Source organism: Phaenicophaeus curvirostris, chromosome 1 (assembly GCF_032191515.1).
Source record: "Phaenicophaeus curvirostris isolate KB17595 chromosome 1, BPBGC_Pcur_1.0, whole genome shotgun sequence".
Classification (NCBI taxonomy): domain Eukaryota; kingdom Metazoa; phylum Chordata; class Aves; order Cuculiformes; family Cuculidae; genus Phaenicophaeus; species Phaenicophaeus curvirostris.
In genome coordinates this window covers 145,747,003-145,771,939 of record NC_091392.1, presented here as the reverse complement: position 1 = coordinate 145,771,939, position 24,937 = coordinate 145,747,003, and the positions used below count along the sequence as shown (strand labels likewise).

The following is a 24,937-nucleotide window of genomic DNA, read 5'->3' as shown; positions in this document are numbered from 1 at the left end:
CATGTGCGTTGCCAGAAATCTCATGATATGTGCTGTGATCAATTCAACTCATTTTCTTGAAAGAACTTCCATAGGCTATGTTTCTGTCCTGTTTCTCTGTAAAAAATGGATTTTGAGACCCTGAATTATCCCTTTCTGATCATCCTTCAGTTTGCCTATCTTGTTTTTAAAACAAGACTCTTAGGACAAGACATTACATCATTTGCGACAACATGTTTTAAATAATAGTATTTCTGCTTGAAATCCTTGTTCACGTCTATCCCATATGTTCTTCTGCTGACATTCTCATTGTCGGGTTACACTCGGCTGGAGAACCTGTGAGGTTTTGGAGGGTGGTGGTTAGTGGTTTTTGGTTTACTATGTCATTACCTCTGTCAGAGAGAACTGTAAAGAGTGATCTTGTGGTTAAGGTGCTAAATTACAGAAAGGGGTGAATGAGATTAATGTTCTTGCTCTCTTAGTCTTTCCCTTTGTTATCTCAACTGATATGTTTGTGTCATCTCCGCACACACGCAGTGAAGACCCACCACAGGATAGTGGTGAGGAAAGCTGTGCATAAACCACAATTTCTCTGTTGGGGAGGTTCTTCTAAAAGCCAGGCTCTGTAATCTGATGTTACATTTTACCAGGACTTTTCAGTCTTGGGTCAAGGTTTTTTTGTCTTCTCTGAAATGGCGTAGAACTTGCTATGTACTTTTATGTATTTACATTTCCAGAAAAATGTTTTTAATTTTCACTCATAATTCTGTAGGGTCTTGAAATTAACTTTTATGTACTGAAGAAAGATGAAACATTCTGTCTTAAAATAGCAACAAATTTGAGATGCTGGAGAGTATCTTGGCAATTGCATAAATACCTGTTGCAGAAATTGTTACTCGCTTTGCTAACTGTGATATGTATCTTTGGGAGAAACTTAGAAATACAAAGAAATTAACTGTCTTGGATTTCTGATATGAATTTGTAAGTAGTGATATGGCCAGATATCTTGAGTTACAAGCATAGTATTTGCTTTCTAAGCAAAGCACAGATGTTTTACACATTTATTATTTCTCATTTTTCTGTGTTCAACTTTTCAGTGATAAGTAGCCAATATAGAATCATAGTATGGTTTAGGTTGGAAGGGACTTTAAAGATCATGCAGTTTCAAACCCCCTGCTGTGGGAAGGGACACCTTACACTAGGCCATGTTACTCAAAGCCTCATCCAACCTGGTCTTCAACACCTCCAGAGATTGGACATCTACGACTTCTCTGGGCAATCTCTTCCAGTGCCTCACCACCCTAACAGTAATGAGTTTCTTCCTAATATTTATCTAAATCTCCCCTATTTCATCTTAAAACCATGACCTCTTGTCCTATCCCTGCACTCCCTGATAAACAGCCCCTCCCCAGCTTTCCTGTAGACCCCCTTTATATCCTTGAAAGCTGCTCTAAGCTCTCCCCAGAGCCTTGCCTTTTCTAGGCTAAACAGACCCAACTCCCTTAGCCTGTCTGTATAACAGTGAAAGAACTAATTATTGGTGATTTTCTTTTCTAGACAACAGTAAACTTTTTAGTATAATTGCTGAAATGTAATTAATGTCTCCCTTCCTTTTGAAAATTAGGTTACAGAGTTAATGGTCACGGTGACTCCAATTGTCTGTGTCTGCACTTAGCTTCCTACAGCAATTGCAGCTGTAATACTGCTTTCCTTAGCTAAATGCTTTTTCATCCTGGCATAGTCTTTTGTGGATGGCGTGGTACTTACTGTAATGACCTCTGGAAACGGTCAACAAGGTTGTGTGTATTGTTGGTTTGTCCGCTGAAATCCAAGTAGACTGGAAGTAAATAAGGTTCTTTCTTTGTTTCCAGGTTTTTTATTCTTCTTTTTCTTGAAGAGTAACAAAAGTCTGTGCAGGGATTTTGAGGGTAGCCCAGCATGGTTTGGATTTAGGCTGGTGACATGATGATGAAAGGCTTCCCTTCTTATGATTATGCTGAGCCTCTTAAGCAGGCTTTTGGTGTGGAGGCATGATGGGTTGGTTTAGAGCAACCGTCTTATATTGGTGGCAATAGAAGTGGTTTGAATATCCGACTGTGTAGCTACAGTTGTAGATGTGCTGCCACTGTCTCAGATACTGTTGTCTACAATAGACAGGATACAGACAGTTTTCAGTGTTTCTCAGACCTTTTTAATACTAATTTCTATATGGTAGAATCCCTTGAGAAATTTCTTTTTCAGACATACTTTGAATGAACGCTTATTTTTTAATAGCCCTAAGATGTCATATTTTCTCATTAAATTGTTCACTTCAACATTTTTCCTTGTTATGTTACTCTATAATGGAATTACCTGATTATAATAAAATTAGAGTTAGTGCAGTCTGTAGCCCCTTCCAAGAAGTCCTGTGCGAAACAAGAAGAGAATTAATATTTACTGTGAGGAATGTCCCTATCCTTTTAGCTACAAAAATTCTGAAACTTGTCGTGGATACCTGTTGTAGAAGGTGGTGCTTTTATGGGTTTGTAAGTGTTAAATAAAAAAATTCTTACTGTTAGTTATCTGCATATTCCCAAGAAGCAGTAGGAGTTTCCAATTCCATGTGGACTGGAAACATAAGAGAAAGAGTAGCATGGACCTCTCACTGTTTACACTTCTGATGTGGAATGTTTGTTTAATCACGCAGTTCATTTGTATGAACCAAGCTATTTTGTTTTAGTCTTATGCATTTTTAATATGCTCCTTTCTTTGATGTCACGATGCTAGATTGCTATCTGACATTTTAAATGGATTGTGCACCTCTAGATGTTTCTAATGATATATATAATATTATTTCATAGAGTTCTGGTGTGTAGATAATACCTTTTTTTACATAATAATTTCAATTCCACCTACTCAGATGAGTTCTGATGGATAAAATACACTTTCCTGTGATAATGGTCTCTCTGAGGTGCTCAGGGATATGGTTTGGTAGTGGACAGGTACGGCTGGACTTGATGATCTCAAATATCTTTTACAACTAAATGATTCTATTAGTCTGTGATTTTGAATTCTGCCTCTTAAATTGTTTTAAAATACTTTTTCTTCATTTCTAAGAGCAAACCAACTCTGATCTGTTTTCTGTCTACAGTTTTCAGTTTTATATTTTCATCTGGACTTCACTTCGACCCTCCAAATAGCATAGTAAAGTAAATTTATTCTATGATTTGAGAAAACATTCGAAGTTGATATGGCAGATATTTTTGAGAGTTTTTCTGTTCTTCATTCCACATACATCATAAGGAATGATTTCTACCTTTCTAATAGAGTTTCTTTGTTGACATTGCTAATTGCTTTACAACTACTTTGACTAACGTATTTTTATATTATTTTTCTGTAGAAAAATGATGGCTATCGAACCTTATCTTTGTCCGGGCTTGTCGGTTTTGGTAGTTTACCTGATCAATTGGTTAAAAAATCCACCAAGCAGGGCTTCTGCTTCAACATTCTTTGCATTGGTAAGTAGTATATGGGTGGTTTAAGGCTTTAGTAGCATACCTGTCCCTAGGAAGTGACTGAAATTTAAATTCAGTTGCAGTGCTAAGCTTTCTTCAATGTTGAGGGTGTACTATAATTCCACCCCTTCTCCCAGCTTTGCTTATTTGTATCCATCTTTTGTTCTTATAGTTAGCATTTTCATAAACAATGCAAAGACCAAAAATGTTGGAAATGGATTATTTATTGATTTATAGACAGCTTCTTGGATTCTTTTGAATCAATTTATTCCAAATGCATTTTATTTTTACTGTAACAAAAAGCTTCAGATCAAAAAATCCTAAAATTTCACCGTAGCATTACAAAAATATTTCTATACTTATAAAATGCTTGCACTAGTATTTAACTAATGTATTCTTATTCATAAAACCTCTGTGTTGAACCCTGTGTTTTTGCAGTTAGCTACTTAGCTCTTTGAGATCTGTAAGAAATGAGTTTACATTTCTAAAGAAACGAAGTGTCAAGAGACTGTTCTGCTTATTACTCATTAGCAGGTAGCTCTCTCCTATCTATAGGATGAAAAAAATAAGTAAAAGATACTTAGTACTCATTATGGAAAAGGAATGTAGGCAACCTTTTTGCTGGGAGAAATCAGTTGACAAGTGTTTGTGTAAATTTGTTGAGCTGCTGTGATAACACTTTCTATGCTTAGGAGGTGGAAGTATTTATTTGATGTGCAAAATGTCTTCCCCAACCCTTCTGTTTAACTTCAGGGGAAACTGGAAGCGGGAAATCAACCTTGGTAAACAGTTTGTTTAACACCAATTTTGATGACCCTGTGTCAATGCATTTTCTGCCAAGTGTGCGACTTAGAGCCCAGACTTATGAACTCCAGGAAAGTAATGTTCTTTTGAAGCTGACCATTGTAAATACAGTGGGCTTTGGTGACCAGATAAACAAAGAAGATAGGTAAGTGCCCTCTTGTTGTTATGGTGTGCAGAACTTTTGATCTTCAATTACAAGTGGATTTTTCTTTGGGCTTTGTAGTAAATTTGTCTTAACCACATATTTGGAATTTATGTAACTGTTTTTTTAGTGTACCAAGGTAAACATGTGTTTGTTCTCTTCTAGAAAATGATTTGAGAGATCAGATGAACTCTGCCCTTTTCTTTATAATATAATCTTTTATAAATGTATGCAAATAGAATGTGCAATTGTGACTAGACTAGTTTCTTTTGAGGTGGAGGAAATCGGGGAGAAGGTTTAGACAATCAAACAGGTTATAAGGTACTGTAGAATATATCTGTTAGAGCTATAGAATTTTTGACAATTTGATTGGAACATATTGAAGATCGTAAACTGGAACAAACATCACGTGGATTACTGAAGGCTTTATTTTTTTGGTTGCAGACAGCAACATGTAGAGGTACCATACCGTATTACCATGTTGGTGTCATTTCAGAGGTTTTTTTGACTCTCTGCTTTTATGCATTGAAGACTTTAAAATATTGAACTGTCTCAGAAGATTGTGTTTCTGTCACCTTAATTGTAAAGAATTTTAGCAAGCCTTTGTGCTATGTGAGTGTCTAAATGGTATTGGTTATAAATGAAGTTGAGAGAGTCACGTTAATCTCGGAAGATCCGTGGTCTATGATATGACTGGAAAATAGCTACTGTTAGTGGCTTGGATTAATGAGATGCAAGTAGATATTAGTATAGATATTAGAGGTTTTTAATGTGTGGTATAGGAGCTGCTTTTTAGCCCTTCTTTTAATTTTCTGTGTCTGTCACAGCTGCTTCTGAATCTTGATGGCATTTAATCTGGTTTATAAACTTTGCATAGCAGCAGGAATGTAAGGGCATGCTGCTTCCACATCTAGCAATACTTCCTTTTAGAAAGCAGATTATAATCTGCTTTTGAGTAGGATAAAGTATACTTAAACTGTACTTACTACAAATCAGATTTACATTCTTCTCTTACGTTCCTCCTTTTCAATTTTTGTCTGTTGTTTAAGAGCTCTCTCATGTACAGTACTTCATCTTCAGAAGATAAAGGAGGTCCTATTTCTTGGTACTGGTAATTGCATGTTCTTTCTTCTGTTGTGTTGTGCCTAAGAGTTTCTTATCTTTTCTTTGTATCTAAGAATTCTGTAGTTGCACAGCTTGATTGCAAAAATCTATAAAACATCACTTGGGATGATCAGTTATAATCATTTTATGTAGTGTTTTTCACTAACAGTACCTAGGGAATGTTCTGTCTGTGCACAGTTCTTAGTAGCCTTTCAGAATTTAAGATTACTCTGTACATTTAATTTTCTGCTGTACTGGGTAAACACTTGAGCAGCCTCTTGGCATATAAAGCGAAATTCCACAAAACAATACAAGAGGAGTTTCTTTCTTATTCTGTCTCTGTTTAGCAGTAGCTAATATCTGGTTGTTAAATTTTATTTCTTGTAGCTATCAGCCCATAGTGGATTATATAGATGAACAATTTGAAGCCTATCTCCAAGAAGAACTGAAAATTAAACGTTCTTTGTTTAGCTACCATGATACCCGCATCCACGTCTGCCTCTATTTCATTTCACCCACAGGCCATTCCCTAAAAACTCTAGATTTGTTAACCATGAAAAGCCTAGACAGCAAGGTAAGACTTTGAAACAGAGTTCTAAGAGTTTGTCTGATTTTCTGAAGCATCTTGGAGCTTTTACGTCCTCTACTATCTTTCAGTTCTACATCCATGTATTTGGTTTTGGGATGTTTTTTGGTACTGATGTACCTTAAGTGCAGAAAAGCTGGGGAAGGACTGTTTATGAGGGCATGGAGTGATAGGATGAGGGGGAATGGCTATAAATTGGAGAGGGGAAGATGTAGGCTAGGCATTAGGAAGAAATTCTTCACCATGAGGGTGGTGAGGCACTGGCACAGGTTGCCTAGGAAAGCTGTGGCTGCCCCATCCCTGGAGGTGTTCAAGGCCAGGTTGGATGGGGCCTTGGGCAGCCTGGGCTGGTGGGAGGTGTCCCTACCTGTGCCAGAGGAGTTGGAACTGGGTGATCCTTAAGTTCCCTTTCAACCCAAACCGTTCTTTGATTCTGTGAAGTCTCTTATTAGTACAAGTATGTACTTTCATTTGATGTTATTCTTGGATGAAAGTACTGAGACTAGTTTTCAAGTAAACCTTAGGTGCTGCAAGCAGAAATTAATTTTGTTTAACAGATTGTGCAAGTTTTATTGTTGCTTATCTAAAGCCACAGTAGTACTGCTTTTAAAATTTAATACAGTGGTTATGATTTAGCATTAAGTTGGTAGCTGTAATCACAGTTTGTGACAATTTTGTTCTTCTTTTGTTACTGGTTTCCTCCTAGTCTTTCTCTGTCATTCATTATCTAAGAATTCTCTCCTAATTAATGAGTGCTTGAAAATCTATCATGTTGAAAAGACGGTAAAGGTTAATTTAATTCTGAGGATTCTGTGCTCTATACGTTTGTGGGTTAACCCTGGTTGGATGCTAGGTGCCCACCCAATTCTCTCTATCACTCCCCCACCTCAAATGAAGAGGAGAGAGAAAATGTAACAAAAGGCTTGTTTGTCAAGATAGGGACAGGGGAGAGATCACTTAGCAAATACCATCAAGGGCAAAACAGACTCAACGTGGGGAAAAATTGATTGAATTTATTACCCAGCACATCAAAGTAGGGTAATGATCAAGAAAATCAAATCTTAGAAGCACATTCCCTCCACTCCTCCCTTCTTCCCAGACTCAACCTCACTTCCAGTTTTCTTTGCCTTCTCCCTGCCGGCAGCACAGGGGAACAGTGGATGGGAGTTGTGGTCAATTTGTCACACATTGTCTCTATTGCTCCCTCCTCTTCACCCTCTTCCCTTGCTCCAGCGTGAGATCCCACCCATAGGAGGCAGTTGTCCATGAACTTCTCCAATGCAAATCCTACCTACATGTTGCAGATTTTCATTAACTAGTGGGTTTCCATGGGGTGCAGTCCTTCAGGAACAGACTGATCCAGCATGAGTTCCCCATGGAGTCACAAGTCCTGCCTGCAAATAATGCTCCTGTATGAACTCCTCTCTCTCCACAGGTCACGGGCATCCCGCAGGGTCACAGGCTCATTCAGGTGCATCCACCTGCTCCCCCATTAATCTCCATGTGCTGCAGGGGACAGCCTGCCTCACCATGGTCTCTAACACCTCTGATGGCAGCAGATGCTTGAGAAACTCTTTGCTGCAGTAGTGAGGTGGACGAGATGTAGCTGAAAGGAACCCAAGAAAGAAGCTCAGGGTTAGGCAGGGTTTGGTAGCCAGCTTCCTTTTCTTTGTGTATTTAAACTGTCAGCCTTCACACAGCACTGGAGGACATGTTTTGGATGTTATAAACTAAAACAGTCTATTTTTTTTAGCAGAGATGTAAATACTTCATGTTATTTAGTTAATACGTAGGCGTTGCTGTTCTTTTGAGTACTTCACTGTATGCGACTTCCTTCCTTGTTCTTTTCTCAGAATCAGTTTTAAGGGAGTATATAATTTAATCTGTTATTATCTTGTTAAATGGTGGCAGCGAATGTGTGTTTGATGATTTGTGGAACTTTGATATAGATTGATCAATACGTTTGGACTGCAAGGGAAGTTTTAAAAAGCTCATCACTAAGCAATTTAATTCATAGAAATGTCACCTCAAAAGTTTACGTATTTCATATAATTTGTCATTGACAGGTGAACATTATACCAATTATAGGCAAAGCAGACAGCATATCTAAAACTGAGCTGCAGAAGTTCAAGAGCAAGATCATGAGTGAATTAGCTAATAATGGCATCCAGATATACCAGTTTCCAACTGATGATGAAACTGTTTCTAAAATTAATACCGTCATGAATGTAAGTAAGTGACAAAAGCATTGATTCAGCACTGAAGCATCACTCTCTAATGCTGATTCATGCCTGTTCTTTCACCATTAACTTGAGGGTCATAGATTTGTATGTGACAAATTTGTTTATCTTTCTCTCCTCTTAAAAAGCTCATATGTTTTGAGTATTTATTTCCAACTCATAGATCTTCCTGTCCCTCTGCTGTAGTTACCACTTGTTTTAGGAAGCTTTTTCTGTTCTGGCTGAGCAACAGAAAAGAGGTTCTCAGTCATAAATACTTTTTCTGATTTCTGGATAATTAATAATTGCCAACATAGATGGACAGATTGGCTTTGCTCTTTTCCTCAGCAAATACTTCCTTATGTCTGTTAGGGAAGATATTCAAGTGCCTGGTTTCTCCAGTTTTCTCTGATCTTTATGATAGCAAGTCTTCTATCTGCTTTTTTCCTTTTATTTAGTACTTTAATTTGAAATTAGGACAAACTTTCCCTGGGGATCAAAAAGTCAGATGTATTTCTGGCTTTTTTACTGTTTTCCTTTCATATCCTCCCAGGAGTATCTGCCAGCTTCAACTAAGCTTGGGAAGCTAGACATCTTTGCTCTGAGCACTCTGTGTTTGTTGTTCATGTGCATATGTTTGTGGATGCACATGAGCATAGGTTTTTGTGTCCTGGGGTTTGAAAGCAGGGAGGAGGAGCCGGTATGCCAGGGTGTATGGCTTTTCAGTCTCAACCTTCTGTCACTTGTGCCAGGGAGTGAGGATGAACACGCTGTCATTCAGGAACAGGTCCTTCTGCTGTGGGGAAGGGTGGTGGTCTGGTACTTACCCCTTTCATGCTCTACTAGTGATTTATTTTCCAATTAACTATATTTATTTTTTTTAGTTGGTCAGTTATGGGTCAGCATGCAGATAGTCAGTACCCAGCCTGTATTTCTGGCCATTGGCTGAGCCCACAGCAGTAACCATACCCTGGCTTCAAACCTGTGATTGTCTCATGACTGTTACTGGGGATATGAACTGTGGCTGAATGTGAGTCAGAAGGATGTGTTCTAGAGTGACTTTCTGCTTATTGCTGATACTCTTCCTAATGCAGCTCAGGATGTAGTTGGCTGCCTTTGCCACTGGGGCACATCTGCTTAATCAGGTTCAACCTGTTGTCCACCAGGAGCCCCATGGCCTTTTTTGCAAAGGGCCTGTCCAGACAGTTGGACCCCAGCATGTGCTGGAGCATGGGGTTATTCCTCCTGACATGCAGGACTTCGCATTTCTCTCATTTGAACTTAATGAGATGCCATTTGGCGCGTATCTCCAGCCTGCTGAGGTTCCTCTGGTCTTGCAGCACACCCATCTGGTCTGTCAGCCACTCCTCCCAGTATTGTTATTGTAGCTTGAATTTTGTATCAGTAGTTGGAGTAGCTACTGATCTCTTCAAAGTGGTTTTGGGTTTGAGACTGCCTGTTGAATTTTCCTGAAATGGTGGGGGTTTTCCTCTAATTTATTTCTGAAGTGTTTGCTTCACAGTTCTGACACAAGAATGCTGAAAGATAAGACTGTATTGGTGTGACTCTTACAGGGGCATTTGCCATTTGCTGTAGTAGGAAGTACAGAAGAGGTGAAAATTGGAAACAAAACAGTGAGAGCTCGCCAGTACCCTTGGGGAATTGTACAAGGTAAATGAATTCTTAAATATATTTTTATGAGATTTTTATTGTTCTTATTGAAGTATAAAATTCACCAGTACTAAAAAGGGTTGGTATTATCCACTGATGCCATATCGGATTATGCATACCTATCAACAGCTTAAGGAATTCAGCAATTAATACCTGAGGTGTGTGCTAACTGGTAGTTTCATCACCACTGATATGTCCCTGGAATTGAGCTATGAGACGATGTATGTAATATTTGGGTAGGCTAGTATGGTGGTAGTGCCTCTAGTGCCACCAAATTTTGAAGTTTTATGATTGTCTGTGGACAAGAAGGAAAAAAGAGAGAAATTTATTGTTGTTAAATGGGAAATTAGGACATATTGGAACACATTCACCAGTAGTTACTGTTAGTGCTTCGATATGCATAAATTATAAGGGAGTATAAGAGGTATAATAAACGACAAGATAACTTTTCCTGGAATTAAAATTAGTAAGGAAAATAAATTAATCTCAGTGCTGTTAAAATATATTTTGGCAATTTTGCTACCTTGTGCATAATTATAAAATCTTTCTCTTTTAACCTATTAGTGGAAAATGAGAACCACTGTGACTTTGTAAAGCTTCGCGAGATGCTTATTTGCACAAATATGGAAGACTTAAGAGAGCAGACTCATGCACGACATTATGAGTTATACAGACGCTGCAGACTGGAAGAGATGGGCTTCAGAGACACTGGCCCTGAGAACAAACCAGTCAGGTAAATGACTTGATGTGCAGTGAATCATAGAATCATAGAATAACCAGGTTGGAAGAGACCCACCGGATCGTCGAGTCCAACTATTCCTATCAAACACTAAACCATGCCCCTCAGCACCTCGTCCACCCATGCCTGAAACACCCCCAAGGAAGGTGACTCAACCACCTCCCTGGGCAGCCTCTGCCAGTGCCCAATGACTCTTTCTGTGAAAGTTTTTTTCCTGATGTCCAGCCTAAACCTCCCCTGGCAGAGCTTGAGGCCATTCCCTCTTGTCCTGTCCACTGTTGCTTGGGAGAAGAGGCCATCACCCTCCTCTCTACAACCTCCTTTCAGGTAGTTATAGAGAGCAATGAGGTCTCCCCTCAGCCTCCTCTGAAAGTGCTTGCTTTTAGCATCCATTCGCTTTACATTTGACTGTATCAACCGAATACAGAGCAGGATTCATACACAGAATAGGTTTTTTAAGAGGGAAAGAATTGGGAATTGGTAAAATCAGGGTAGATATATAGCTGTTCATTCGTATATTGTCTTGGGGAAGAGTATGGGATTATATGAACATTGCTTTTAAAGCCGTACAAGCTAGTTGTATTTCTGATATCATTCTCTTCTGGAACGAACCTGGGGATTTTAATTTTTTTTTCATGGAAATTGTCAGTTTTCTTCAGGTACATGCATTTTATGCCTTTTAAAGTATTTTCATTTTATCTTAGCGTGCCATTTTACTTTCTCTCTTAATAATGGCTGATTCTGAACAGTGGTTTGGTTGGTCTCAAAGTTTAGAAGGGACTAAAGGAAGAACTTTTACAAAGTGATTGGTTACACTGTTGGCTTTCCACATTATCTGCCATAATAGCATATGTCTTGCATTTTCAGGTCAAGAAATCTCTTACTATACTGTAGGAAGTTAATAGAGGATTCCAAAGGAAAGTTAAGCAGGTGGTTAGACACACTCAGTTTTTACATGTAGTAAAGCTGTTTTATGCAGAAGATATTTACAATTTCTATATCCAGTCTGTTTAGTCTTTTGTTTCCAGTTCTGTCATCTCCCTCTTGCAACTTCCCTTGGTCCTTTTATGCATGAGACTGTATTTTGTAAATGGTTGGAATCCTGATGGGGAAGAACTGATGCCTTGGGGGCTGTTCAAGCCATCACAGCTTAGCAAAGTGCTGTTATTGCATAGACATGGTGGGAAATACCGACTTAAACCAGACATGAAAACAAATTACGACTTTGTATTAAAAACAGTTTCTAGTGCTTTGAACCAACTGGTTTGTTTACTCATTGTTTTACTTAGTGATCTGACTGTCTTTACCCATTCTGTTCTGGTAAAAGTAAATGGCTTTTAAATGGCTTCCCTCCAAATAATTGTTTTTAGTGGCTTAAATTCTTTGCACAGAAGTTATAAGACAGTTGCACTTGTAGAATGTTGATGTAGCAGCATTTCTTTCACTTTGTCTTGGTCTTTTTTATATATTGTTCAAACAATAATAATTAAATAAGATTAACATGGTGAAGGAAGCTGCTGGGTATGGGCACTTCTTTCTGAAGTCTTAACATCAAGTCAGGGCATGTTTAAAGATTAGTTCATTAGGTGATCTTGAGCTGACCATGAATCACAGTAGTCTCTTGACATTTCTTTTGACCTGACGTGAAAAAATAAATCCTTTTCATAAATAGAAAGCCAAAGGTGAATTTGGTTTAGGTTTAAGTTTTCAGACTTAGACTAACAGCTGGTATCTTGTTATCTTTGTCTAGAGAAAGCAATTTTTTAAAGGTTTGTTCATGACAATATTGACTGCAGTACCTTTGGCTTTTCTGAACTTGAATTTTACAATGTACAGCTGTCTCAAGGTAGGAGTTAAATCATGAAAGTGATCATCCACAGAACTGTTTTCTTCCATAAACACAAGAATTGTTTTTATAGAACTCCTGAGCAGTTAACATTTTACTAACGATATAAAGTGGCAGGTTTGTATCTGGGTATCATAGTATTTTAAACTTTGGAGGTTGGCTTAGAAATGGTTTGCTTGCAGAAATACAGAAGAGCTAAGTTCCCCCGGCGTGTAGTTTTGATGTATGGCCTGCTAAATGTCAATTTATTGAGAGCTTTCTGGCAAGACAATAAATTTAATAATTAGGTTTGGTAAGCTGCAGCTGTTGAACATGTCATTGTTTGGGAAGGATGAAAATAGATGTTCCATAAGAATCTAGAAAGATTTTTTTTCCCCAGATTTACTGCAACAGGAAGAGATAAGTGGTACTCAGTCTAGAATGTGATTGTTGCTTAGTTATGTGGCATAGTGAATGACACGGAGGTCTGAAAGAGAAGGCATTTGCAGTTTTTTGGGAGAGATTTTTATGATACCATAAAAAGGGAAGGGTATTTAAAGGATCTGCATGTAGTGTAGTTGGCAGACTACTGTAGCTTTACTCATAAGGTGTTTTGTGAAGCTACTGAGGAAATTATAAAAAGTGTCATCCTCAGCAGTGTGATAGAAAACATCTCTTTCCATAGAGGAAGTTCAGTGCTTCCCGTTTTGCTGACTTGTAAATTGAAATATCTTTCAGAATAGGGATCATTCTGTTCTTCTAGGCAAAAATGTGTTATTAAATTGTCATCCTCTTTGTCGTTCAACACGTTTACAATTTATACACATAGATTCTAAGAGCTGTAGTATTAAAGTATAGTTAATACTGCATAGCAGTGCATGACTGATGATTAAAATTTTATGCTACTTGTGTAAATACTAATCAAAATGCATGTTGAGAAGTCGTATTTTGTGCCTGTGATGTGGCTTTCTACGTACTAAATTTGGTAATCTGAATTGGGTTATTTTATGTAAATTTAGAAAATTTCTGCTAGACTTGAATAACTGGCTGGTTTTACTGCACTGAGGTTTGTAGCATTTGAACATTGACACTTGAGTAGCTAAAATGTCCTGCATTTTGGAATGGCATGAAAAAACTGCCTGTGGTTTTTCTGTACCACTCTTTTGGATTTAAAAGTACAACAGTAGTTTATTTATCCAAAATTCTGCGCCACTACAAAACAAACTCAGTAATTCTTGTGTTTTCACAAGATAGGTTGTGGGCGGGCATCTGTAAAGGCTTTCGGTCTCACATGTGAGAAAACATGTTGGCAAACTATTTTTTTTATGGGAGACATGGAAAGAGAGAGTTTTCAGCACACAACAGATAAATATATTTGCATCTTTATTAGTAGGTATGAGGAGGGAAGATAAAGATAGTAGTTTTCTGAAGTGACTGTCTTCTGTACGATACTGAAATGACCTGTTCCTTAATCCTATATTTTTTGTTAATTTGTGTTATAATAACTTTTTAGTGTGTTTACAGTTGCATTCTAAGAATTAACTTATTCATTAACCAGATTTCCAGGGAAAATTAGGTTTACATAAACAGTCTATTAGTCGTGCCCTAATAACTCTCCATTTTCAAAAGTCAGGAAAGTGCTGGATGCTCCCCCAGGGCATTACATGGTTAGTGTTCTCACTGCAGGAAAAGCAGATGACCTCTGCTCCAGCCAGATTTTGGCCAGCCAGCGTGCATTTGTTGTCAGCAAGTCATTACCTCTAAATGAAGTACTATCTTTTGAAACTTAAGAGCTTGGCATTTTATCAAACCATTATTGATTTAAATTCAATATCAAAAATTACCATAACTTAATAAGTAATAGAGAATTTCAAGAATCTCATTCATATACCTTGCCAAAACAATATACAAAACTTTTTTATGAAAAGAAGTGTTCAGTCTTATAGTGGGATATGATTCCAAAAGGGCATGAGAACTATAGTCATGTATTTACCATACCAGATTAAAATAGTACATGTGGTGAACCATTTTAAAAATGAAGAATTAACTGTATAGTGCTTCAGGGAATACCATCTAAAGATAAATTTAGTCATATAGGTATAATTTCATTTCTAAGCCATGAAAAGCAGCCACTCAGGAATGGGCTTGGAAAACCTGTTATGGCAAAATTTGTGTAATTAAGTCAATGAATAGCAGAGTATTTGGGGACATGTGATTTATGCACTTTATGCAGTATCCATTGGATGTAAAATGCAGGAACTGCTTTTATTTTGACTTTTTAGTACTTAAAATTGGGATTTGCATTTCTTTGTTGTTGGAAAGTAAAGATGGACCTTTTTTTGGTGTGGACGATCTGGTCCTGCTGTTTTGATGATCCAACTGTCCGCTAGAAACATGAATTCCTAGTTTTATGTCAGTCTCCGCTAGCGATAATTACTGAGATGTCCTGAATGGAAAAACTGGGGGTAGTTAAAAACATAAATCTGGACATAAAGAGTCCTTCCAGCCAAACAAACTTCTAAATATATACACATACCTAGTAAGCTTAGAAGTTTACAGTGGAGGAGAGGATTACTACTGTTTTGAAGTTGGACATTTTGCAAATCCATTTTCCAATCTAAGCTGTTTTGTTGCTTAAGACGGCATTATTGTTTTGAAATAAGCAAACTAATATGCAAAGGTCTGTTGAAAAAAAAGCTGGAGGTTGATATTCAGGCTATATGCTTGCAAAATTGGATTCTGTGATGTTAATTGTTCTCTGGTTTAATTGTTTTTCTGTGCTTATGATTACAATTTGTTCTTCATTGTAATTGATGTAAGTTAAACATAATTGTAACATAAATATCTCAGTTTCTCAATACGTGACCAATCATACATTCCATGCTTGTTTTCACCCTGAAAATGGGTTATTCAGACCTTCAGTTCTTGAATGAAACCACTTTTCTTTTTCAGTCTATTTTGAGCTTGATGACAGAAATCCAGGAAGGATTTAGTGATGTGAATAAGTTCACGGGTAGAGAAAGGTTGATAGGACTTTTGTCTTTTCTAAGAAGGGAAACCTGATATCTGAAAGGCCATAAGACATCTTCCTTAACAAGTTACTTGGCAATAGAGTTCATCTGGCCAACTGCAGACCTTTGCATTTGAGCTAAATATTTTAACCTCCTTATGGTAAGACTGAACTACGTGCAATGTGTTTTTCATGCCTCCACTGGGAAAACGATAATTATTTAGATCTACTGTGTCCTTAGTGTTGCTTAATATCAATTTAGGTAGTTCACCGAGTCAAGGGACTGTGCTAAAAATAGTTAACTACGAATTTTTTTATTTTTTCCAATTTATTTTTTCCAATATGCCTTCACTGAAAGTGAAATGTTATGCAAAAAAGTTGCAAGTGTCATTTTCAAATTTGAAAGGTTTTTTTAAATTTAAATGAACAAGCTGTAAAATATTGTGTAAATATCTGTTCCAAGCTTTGTGTTTCACCGAGAGTTGAATTCACTTTAATCAGAGTCTTTCTTTAGAAAACTAACATGTTTGATTTACATCTTTATGTTTAAACTTCTATATTCTAAGTCTTATGCAGATAGAAAATCTGTACGTCATAGCCGGTCTTCTGTAGAAAGGTAAGTGATAGTGCTATTATGAGGTATGTAATGGGTTATAAGGTGGAGGCTTTCTTCACAATCCCTTACCTTCCTCAAAAACCTCAATAAGAATGCATTATTTAAATAATAATCTTTAACATCTTAATTTTGCAAGTGGTTTTGTACCACTTTTGGCTTGCAATGCTAGGGGTCCAACCTAGAAGAATGAGCAAACCTGTGAAGTTGATTTTCATAATATGCTGTATGAGAAGCAGTGAATCCAATCTTCAAGGAAATGAAAAAGTTTCCCTGTGAGCAGTGGTTGCCATAATGTTGAAAGGATTGGCTTAAGACCTGGTGAACTACTTTTCCCTCCTCCACAAACCTCCTAAATTTACAGAGACTGTTTCGAACATTATGTTGCTGATATGCCAAACGCAGAAGAGGAAAGTTGTTTTAATTTTATCTTTGCGATTTCCAGAATAGTTCAGTCCAGGGGGAGATGGGTGATTTTAAAAATACACTTTTATTTCTCTTCTTCCTTATACATGTAATTTTATTACTTAGTTAATCCAGTATTTTCAAAGTCTGATCTTTTAATCTTTTACTAGTTTCAAGACAGAATTGCTTTTACCTGATAAACTAGCTTAGGTTGAGTCTAAAGATGTCCATGTCATGAAATGAAGGTGTAATTGCAGCACATTAGCTTAGTCTAGCGTTTGCTTTAGTGGCTTCATTGCACCTCAAGCAGTATGTTAGCTAGCACAACTGACACAGGGCCAAAAGCTATGTGTGGGGAGATTGCTAGCACTTGAAAAACCTGTGCTTTATTGTTTTTACAGATGGTGTCTAAATTTAAGATAATGTGCATTAATGTACTTGTGTGAAAACCATGCTCGTTTCATGTGGTAGATTTCAGGATGATCTGAGTTGCTTCACAGATAATAAAAACCCCCCAAACAACCCGAACAAACACCAAAAGGTTTTTCTTCCAAATTTGTTTTGCGACAATGTATTCCTCAAACAAGATAGAGCAGGAAAAGTGCTTTGACCTTGAGATCTTACAAACATTAATGATTCTTCTCTCTCTTTAGATTATATATTGGATACAATTAAGAAACTTTAGGACTGAGAAACTGCCCGATCATGTTAATACAGAACAGAGCTGCTTAAGCTTCCCATTTCTCTAAATCATTAAATTTTTAAATGTCCTTTTTCATACATCTTTCAATTTATAAACTGGTTTAATAGGAACAGTAAAAGGTGAGACTTAAAAACTGGTACAAAAGCATGCATGTATATTAAAAATATAAAGCAAATTTAAATATTTAATATGCATACAGATTTTACATCAGAATGGAAGGCATGAGATACATGCAAAGAACACTGACTTTAACTGGGAGAGGCTGACTAGTCAGCACTCAGGAAGTGTTAGAGGAGATGAAAAATGTAAGATAATAGTCCCAGAATGAAGAGCTAGGACATTATCCATGTTTTGATCTGTTCATAAACCCTGTGTCCCACAAGATTCTGGACAGATCCTTTTGGTTTTGAAGCAACCATTAGCACAGCTCTGATCCACCGATTCTGCCTCTCTGGAGTCTTGTGACTTGGAATCATAGAATAGTTTCGGTTGGAAGGGACCTTAAAGACCATCTAGTTCCAACCCTCTGACGTGGGAAGGGACTTGTCACTAGGTCAGGCTGCCCAAGGCTGTCCTTGAACACCTCCAGGGATGGGGCAGCCACAAGTTCCCTGGGCGACCTGCGCCAGTGCCTCACCACCCTCATCCTAAAGAATTTCTTCCTAATGTCTAGTCTAAGTCTGCCCCTCTCCAGTCTATACCCATTCCCTCTCGTCCTATCACCACAAGACTCTAGGAATAGTCCCTCCCCAGCTTTCCTGCAGCCCCTTTCAGGTACTGGAAGGTCGCTATAAGGTCTCCTCGGAGCCTTCTCTCCTCCAGGCTCGACAACCCCAACTCTCTCAGCCTGTCCTCACATGGGAGGTGCTCCAGCCCTCTCATCATCCTTGTAGCCCTCCTCTTGACCTGTTCCAACAGTTCCATATCCTTACATTGAGGATTCCAGAACTGGACACAGGACTCCAGATGAGGTCTCACAAGAGAGGAATAGAGGGGCAGAATCACCTCCCTCGACCTGCTGGCCACGCTTGTTTTGATGCAGCCTGGGTATTTGCTTTGCCTTCTGGGCTGCGAGCACACACTGCCAGCTCATGTCAAACTTCTCATCGACCAGCACCCCAAAGTCCTTTTCTGCAGGGCAGCTCTCAATCACATCATCCCTCATTGTGTTCTGAAAATGGGGATTGTCCTGACCCAGATGTCAGACCTTGCACTTGGCCTCATTGAATCTCATGAGCTTCTCTGACTTAGAGAAGATTGTGGTAAATGTTTTGTTGGAAGATATTCTGTAATTAAGCTGGTATGCTTTTCAAAGGTAAGATGCTCTTTGGTGTATGAGAATATCTATGTACAGATCTCCCTTCCTTTTTCCCTGAAAAGCAGAACTTCCCATGCCAGCACTGTGGTGATAGCAGTGGTGGTATAGACCCTGAAAATGTTCAATCTCTAGTAATACATGGAAAAGTTACCGATACCTATAATTTGCTATGATATTCTTTGATATGGAAGAAATTTCTCAATTTCAAGTACCTGTTTTTTATACGAAAAGAATTGTCTTCTATACTGAAATGTCTGCTAGATTAACGTTTTATTTTTTTTTTAAACAAAACAGGGAGACATATTTTAGAGTAAGGAAAAGTTTTAATTACTTGTTATTTAATTCTGTTGCCGAGTATTTGCGAACTGCACTAATTTACACCTCCTATACAATTTCACATATAAATGTAGTATGTGTGCAGTATAGTAGCTTCTTCAGAGTCTTGAGGTTTGGTTGGTGCATGTCGGAAAGTAGCCCTGTCTTTTGGATGTTGAGCTACTTAGGAAATTGTATTTATTCTATGTTAATGTAACTCTGCCGTATTTAAATGTAGACATTACACAAAGAAAGCTCTGTATATTTTGAAGGTCCTATTAAGGTCCTGTTATTTTCTTTTTCATACAGGAATAGTTGGTTTGTTAGTTGTGTTAATGCTCCAGATGTATTGTGTTTGTAATGTCCTATTTTAAAACTGCGGTTTCACAATGCAGAAGTTCTTGGCTATTTTTTCTGGTAGTTTTGGTATCTGTGGGTCGGAGACAGAAAGTTATAACTTAGGTCTTTTAGAGCATCAGATTCTTAAGATGCACTATTTACAGGAACTGTAAGCGTAAATAATTTTACTCAGGATTGTTTACTTAAATAAAAATTTATGAAGTTATTGCTACTGTTTAGGTGTCTTTACAAATTTTTATGTGGGGAGCTGTAAAAATTTATATTTCACATGAATATTAATTGTTTAAATAATGTTCCAGATTGTTGGTTTTCCATATTGAATAAAGCAGCATGCTGGAGACTTGCTTACATTTTTGGACTTCAGTCTGCAGGAAGCCTATGAGGCAAAGAGGCACGAGTTCTACCTTGAAATGCAAAGAAAAGAAGAGGAGATGAGACAACAGTTTGTGCAGAGAGTGAAGGAGAAAGAAATAATGTTGAAAGAAGCAGAGCAACAGGTAAGCATGCCTGTCTGTCTTGCATTGGTTTGCTAAGTTTTGGAACAGTTAAGTTCTTAGCAAAATTACTACTGGTTGATATTTATAATTTCCTAATATTTTGAGGGCAGTAATGCTTAAAATCAAAATTAGACTTACAGATCGATCGGATTAGCAGATTGATTAAACACAAGGAAACAAGAGCACAAGTCTTACAAGGAGTGGCTGAGGGAACTGGGGCTGTTAAGTCTGAGAGGCTGAGAGGACACCTTGTCACTGTCTGCCACTACCCGAAAGGAGGTGGTAGTGAGGTGAGTGCTGGTCTCTTCTCCCAAGTATTGGGTGACAGGATGAGGGAAAGTGGCCTCAAGTTGCAACAGGGGAGGTGTAGATTGATTATTAGGAAAGATTTCTTCACCAAAAGAGTTGTCGAGCATTGAAACAGGCTGCTTATGGGAGTGGTGGAATCGTCATCCTTGGAGGTATATAAAAGACATGTAGATATGTTGCATAGGGGCATGGTTGAGTGGTGGCTTGGCAGTGTTAGGTTTACAGTTGAGATATGGTGATCTTAAAGGTCTTTTACAACCTAAGGGTTTCTATGATTCTATAAATGGTAGTGTTTTTTTTGGAAGTAGGGAGCTTATGGCCTAAAGGCTGTGGTGCATAGCTGGGATGAGTCAGTAGAGCAGGAAGTCATATTGCGAAATACAGTAGTGATGAATAGAATGGTTGCATGTTTCTTTGTCTTCTGTAGCAGTATGCTGAGAAATATCGGTATGCCATAGCAGCACAGTGGGTTGTTCTGTGAAAACCAAGATTTCAGGAAAAAAATCCCATGGATTGTTTTTCAGCCCAAGAGAGGGGGGCATCTATGTTTGTATGACCTCCAGATTCAGTTATTAAGTATAAGCCCAACTCTCATGTTGAGAGGTTGAGAAGTAGCGGGGAGGGGTTGTTTTGTTGTTCTTGTTTTGATTTGAAAATCTCAACTATTCTCAGCTTCCTTAAAGAATATTTGGGTATGTGGAACATTTTTTTTGAATATATTGTTGAAGATTTAGTCCTATCAAGCTGGACTGGCAAAGAAAGATCTTCTTATCTACTTTCTAGCAGACTCTGTCATGGTCATTCTTATTTCTATTCAAATACCGTTTTGATAGAAACTGGAAACCTGTGTATATTTATTAATATCCTTTTCTGTACCTCAACCTCCCAGCAAAAGCGTTGGAGTTTGTGAGGTGTTCAGATGCATGTTTTAAGTAAGAAGAGGGCCTAATACTTTGTTTTCTAAATTTGTTAAGACCTCCATCCTACTTGTGGAGAAAACCAGGTTCAATCCTTCTCAATATGAGGCTAATTGGAACAATGCATGGCCATATTCAAAGTAGCTTCAGTTAGATCTTACACAGTATGTGATATACTTTTTGTTTTGTTTTTGTTCTGTGATTTATATCAGACAGTTTGTGAGCTCTGCATATTGCAGTTGAATTATGGATATTAGTTTTCCAAGTTCCTCACGTGGAAATGTGATCATACCATCGCTTTTAAAGAACATTTGTCATATACCTTTGCTGCTTATTCTCTGAGAAGTGTGTATGTGTGTCTGGTAACTAAAGAAAATCAGGGTTTTCTGTTGTACTTAAGATTACTTTCACATGCTTCATGTCAAGGAAATTTGTAGGTGCAATGTGCAGCATTACCACTCCCAAGATATACAGTCATGTAGGACCTTGAAGTTTCTACCCTGAATGTTTTTATTGGTACATGTGTTTTTATAAGTGCCTCTGTTAATGGTTGTAATGGAAGAAATAAATTAGTAGTATACATACATAAACACAGACATGTTTATAAAATCTGGCAGCTTTACTGTGTAGAACAGGCATCTGTTACATTTATAATCTTCGTTGTTTCTTAGTTCTTTCTTTGCAAAACGTGGAAATCGGCCTGTCTGACTTACATAAAAGTATATCTGCATTCAGATTTAATTACAGCAATATAGATGGGTACAAACACAGCATTCTAGGAGACTGTGTAGGAAAATGGGAGGTGAGGAAGAGTGAAGTACCCTTTGATTGTCATGCACAAGTTCACAGTGGATTTCAACTAATGGAAATGCATCTAGAGAGTAAAATCCATTAATATGTCAAAAGAACAACCAAAGAACAATTACTACAGAAAAGCAATTAAATTCTGGCAGCCAACAAGTAACTCCCCCAACCAGACTTAACTGTGCTTGTGTATATTAATATGTAAATGTAATTAATATACCTATTAAAATAATAAATGTATTAAAATATGTACTTGTATAACTAGCATGCATATGATTCCTTGCCCACATGTTTTTAGGGAAGTAGATTCTACTTGACAGATTCTGATTTAATACTTCTCTTGGTAATTGTTTCCTTGCTAAAGGCCTCTAAACATATAATAAAATATAGTCATAAATCCAACATTCACTTTGTGCGTTTCATGATTTCCACCTGTACTTTTTGTGTGAATTAGCCTTGCTTTTATAAGAACAATTTGATATTATTTTCCTGGATTGCTGTTTTTTAGTTTTAATAGTTTTAGGAGAGAACTGCAATTTCTTATGAGTTTTAATACAAGTTGAGGTAGGTTTTACTGTTCCATTGCAGAGGGTTTTTATATTGTGATATCGCCACCTTGTGTTACTAGAGGGAAATATTATTTTATTGTACTTTATTTAAACAGATACAAACTAAATTTGAACATCGTATGCTAATGCATCAAGAAGTGAAAATGAAATTAGAGAGAAAGAAAAAAGTTCTTGAAGATGAAATAGCTATGTTTATTGAGAAGAAATCTAATGCTGAATTACTCCAGTCACAAGCATCTGTCTCTACTCCTATTGTTAGTTTGAAGAGAGACAAGGATCGCAAAAAGTAAGTGATGATGCTGGTCATCAGAGGTAGTAATAAAAAAAATTCTTCACATATCACTCTTGTAATGTGAATTCCAGTAATCTTTTAGAAAAGATACAAACATGCCTCTATTCTGTTATGTGTTAGGAAGACTGGAGTGTGTAAAATGCCTTTGTGTTTGGATCACTGGCTCTAAGATGTACCTTTAGAGTAGTTGCTGTGTGTTTTATGAGCATTCTTTTTTTTTCTCTTTTTCCATGAAGGAAACAAGGTTTTCAACTTGAAATTCTGTGATTTGATGTCAGAGATGAAAAGAATGTGAATGTACACTAACAGCAAGAGGGAAAGGGAGAAGGCTGCCCAGGGAGGTGGTTGAGTCACCTTCCCTGGAGGTGTTTAAGGCACGGGTGGACGAGGTGCTAAGGGGCTTGGTTTAGTGTTTGATAGGAATGGTTGGACTCGATGATCCGGTGGGTCTTTTCCAACCTGGTTATTCTATGATTCTAAGTTAGAGAGGAAGAGAAATTCACCCAGGAAATTCCAGAAATTTGATTGCTGCACTCAGATTTTGAATGTAGGATATGTTAGCTTTATGAAGCAGTCTGCTGCTGTCCCGTAATACTAGATGTGTCTTCCTAGTACAGATTTTTGAGAAGAGAGAGATTGATAGAATTGTTTGTAAAATTACAGAAGTGCAGAATATGACATGATAAATGTTTTACTTTCGTCCTTCCTGCCCACTTATTTATTTTTCCACTCCCAAAAGAAAAGCTTGAATAAATTATGAAATTTCAGAAATATATTCAAAATTAATCTCCAGAATAACACAACCAATTTCTTCATATATAAACATTGAATTAAGTATTCATATATAAACGTTAAATTAAATAGAATTAATTTTTTTCTCCTTCAAATCCAGATGTCAATAACTTATTGAATTCCTTTCCTGATAGATTACAACTTTACTGCAGATAAGATTTTGTTGATTAATATCTTCCTGTAATTGAAAGCAGATTTTTTGGTACAGAAATTATTCATAACGGCTACATTACGAAAAACTTTAGAAGCTAAAGGGGTGCATGTATTTTCACAAATATCATCAAGATATTTGACGTATTTGGGGTGTATGCTAGCAGCCTGCTGGTGGTTTTGCTGAAATGGATTACATTTCAAGTAACGTTACTGACTTCCTTTTCTTAGTCTCCTTTTTCTGGAATTTCATGTGAAAGCAGAATTCTTAGTTACAGAAGTTATCTTCACGATTATGAGTAACTCTCAACGCCAGAAAATTTTAGATTTGTTTTTTCCATTTTAGCATTTTTTCTTCAGAGTAAGTTGCAGTTTATACATTTCCTTTTGTTTTTCAGTCTCAGCTTTACATAATTCTGATGACAGAAGAAACAATAGTTCCAAATTCTCTTGAGGAAGCAGTGAATCACGTTGTGCTTTTGGAGGTGTAGGAGTTGCAGTTTCTTATGAAAAAAGGATCCGGAAAATATCTGTTGTTGCTGCATGCGCCAAAGAAGAATTTTGAAGTATGATCTGTAAACACACGGTGCAGTGATTGCTGTCATTGTCATCATGGACTTTCTATTACAAGTCTACCTTGATATGCACTTGCCTTACATATATGTGTAACTATCTTACTTTTGTTTTAAGTGCATTGTACCAAAGAAAATGTCTCCGCTATCAGCAGTTCTATTCTTAATATGAATGCTGTAGTGCAAAAGTATTTAGTGAATATATCCACTGTAACCTTTCTAAAGAGTTATTTTCATACTGTATGGTATATTAGTCTATTAAATATTATTTAATACAACTTTTGACCATTCAACCATTTACTAATTTCACTGACAGCTTTTGGTTTGTAGACTTCTATGTACAAGCACTGTCCTAAATTTCAGGTGCAATCTCTATATTCAGAATTTATAGAGATATTTTTGCAGTGCTGTACTGTTGCATGGTAATTTATCTGACATTAGTAATTTAACACAGAAAGTGCCTATAACTTTTTGATACTTGTGGCTGTGGTGATCAATTACAGCAGAAGCAGAACTTTACAGGAACTATTAGCTACAAGAGCTTCAGGTTAAAACAAGTTCAAAATATTTTTTTTTATATTTTCAGTAGCCATGATGAGTAATGGGAAACTCTAAGAGGTGCAGTTCTCTGAAGTTTTGCGTGACTTTGTAAAACTGAAAAACTAACTTGATAGAAATAAAATACATTGGTTTTGCTTACGTGTTTCTGTTGTTCTACTTCCTCTCCCTCCCACTTCATTAAAAACAA

The 24,937-nt window shown here is 37.2% G+C and overlaps 1 protein-coding gene across 3 annotated transcripts in view; it reads left to right on the top strand.

Annotated features, from left to right (window-relative positions):
- SEPTIN10 (septin 10) overlaps positions 1-24,880 on the top strand; it is a 33,839-nt gene extending 8,959 nt beyond the window's left edge. For all 3 annotated transcript variants that reach the window (XM_069877655.1, XM_069877646.1, XM_069877636.1), the window contains exons 2-10: positions 3,359-3,476; positions 4,227-4,422; positions 5,911-6,097; positions 8,176-8,337; positions 9,903-9,999; positions 10,564-10,732; positions 19,652-19,784; positions 22,479-22,669; positions 24,016-24,880. In XM_069877655.1, coding sequence (XP_069733756.1) covers positions 4,298-4,422; positions 5,911-6,097; positions 8,176-8,337; positions 9,903-9,999; positions 10,564-10,732; positions 19,652-19,784; positions 22,479-22,669; positions 24,016-24,031 — 1,080 coding nt within the window. In that variant the 5' untranslated portion in view covers positions 3,359-3,476; positions 4,227-4,297 and the 3' untranslated portion in view covers positions 24,032-24,880. The remainder of the gene's footprint in view (positions 1-3,358; positions 3,477-4,226; positions 4,423-5,910; positions 6,098-8,175; positions 8,338-9,902; positions 10,000-10,563; positions 10,733-19,651; positions 19,785-22,478; positions 22,670-24,015) is intronic.
- Positions 24,881-24,937: the final 57 nt, after the last annotated feature.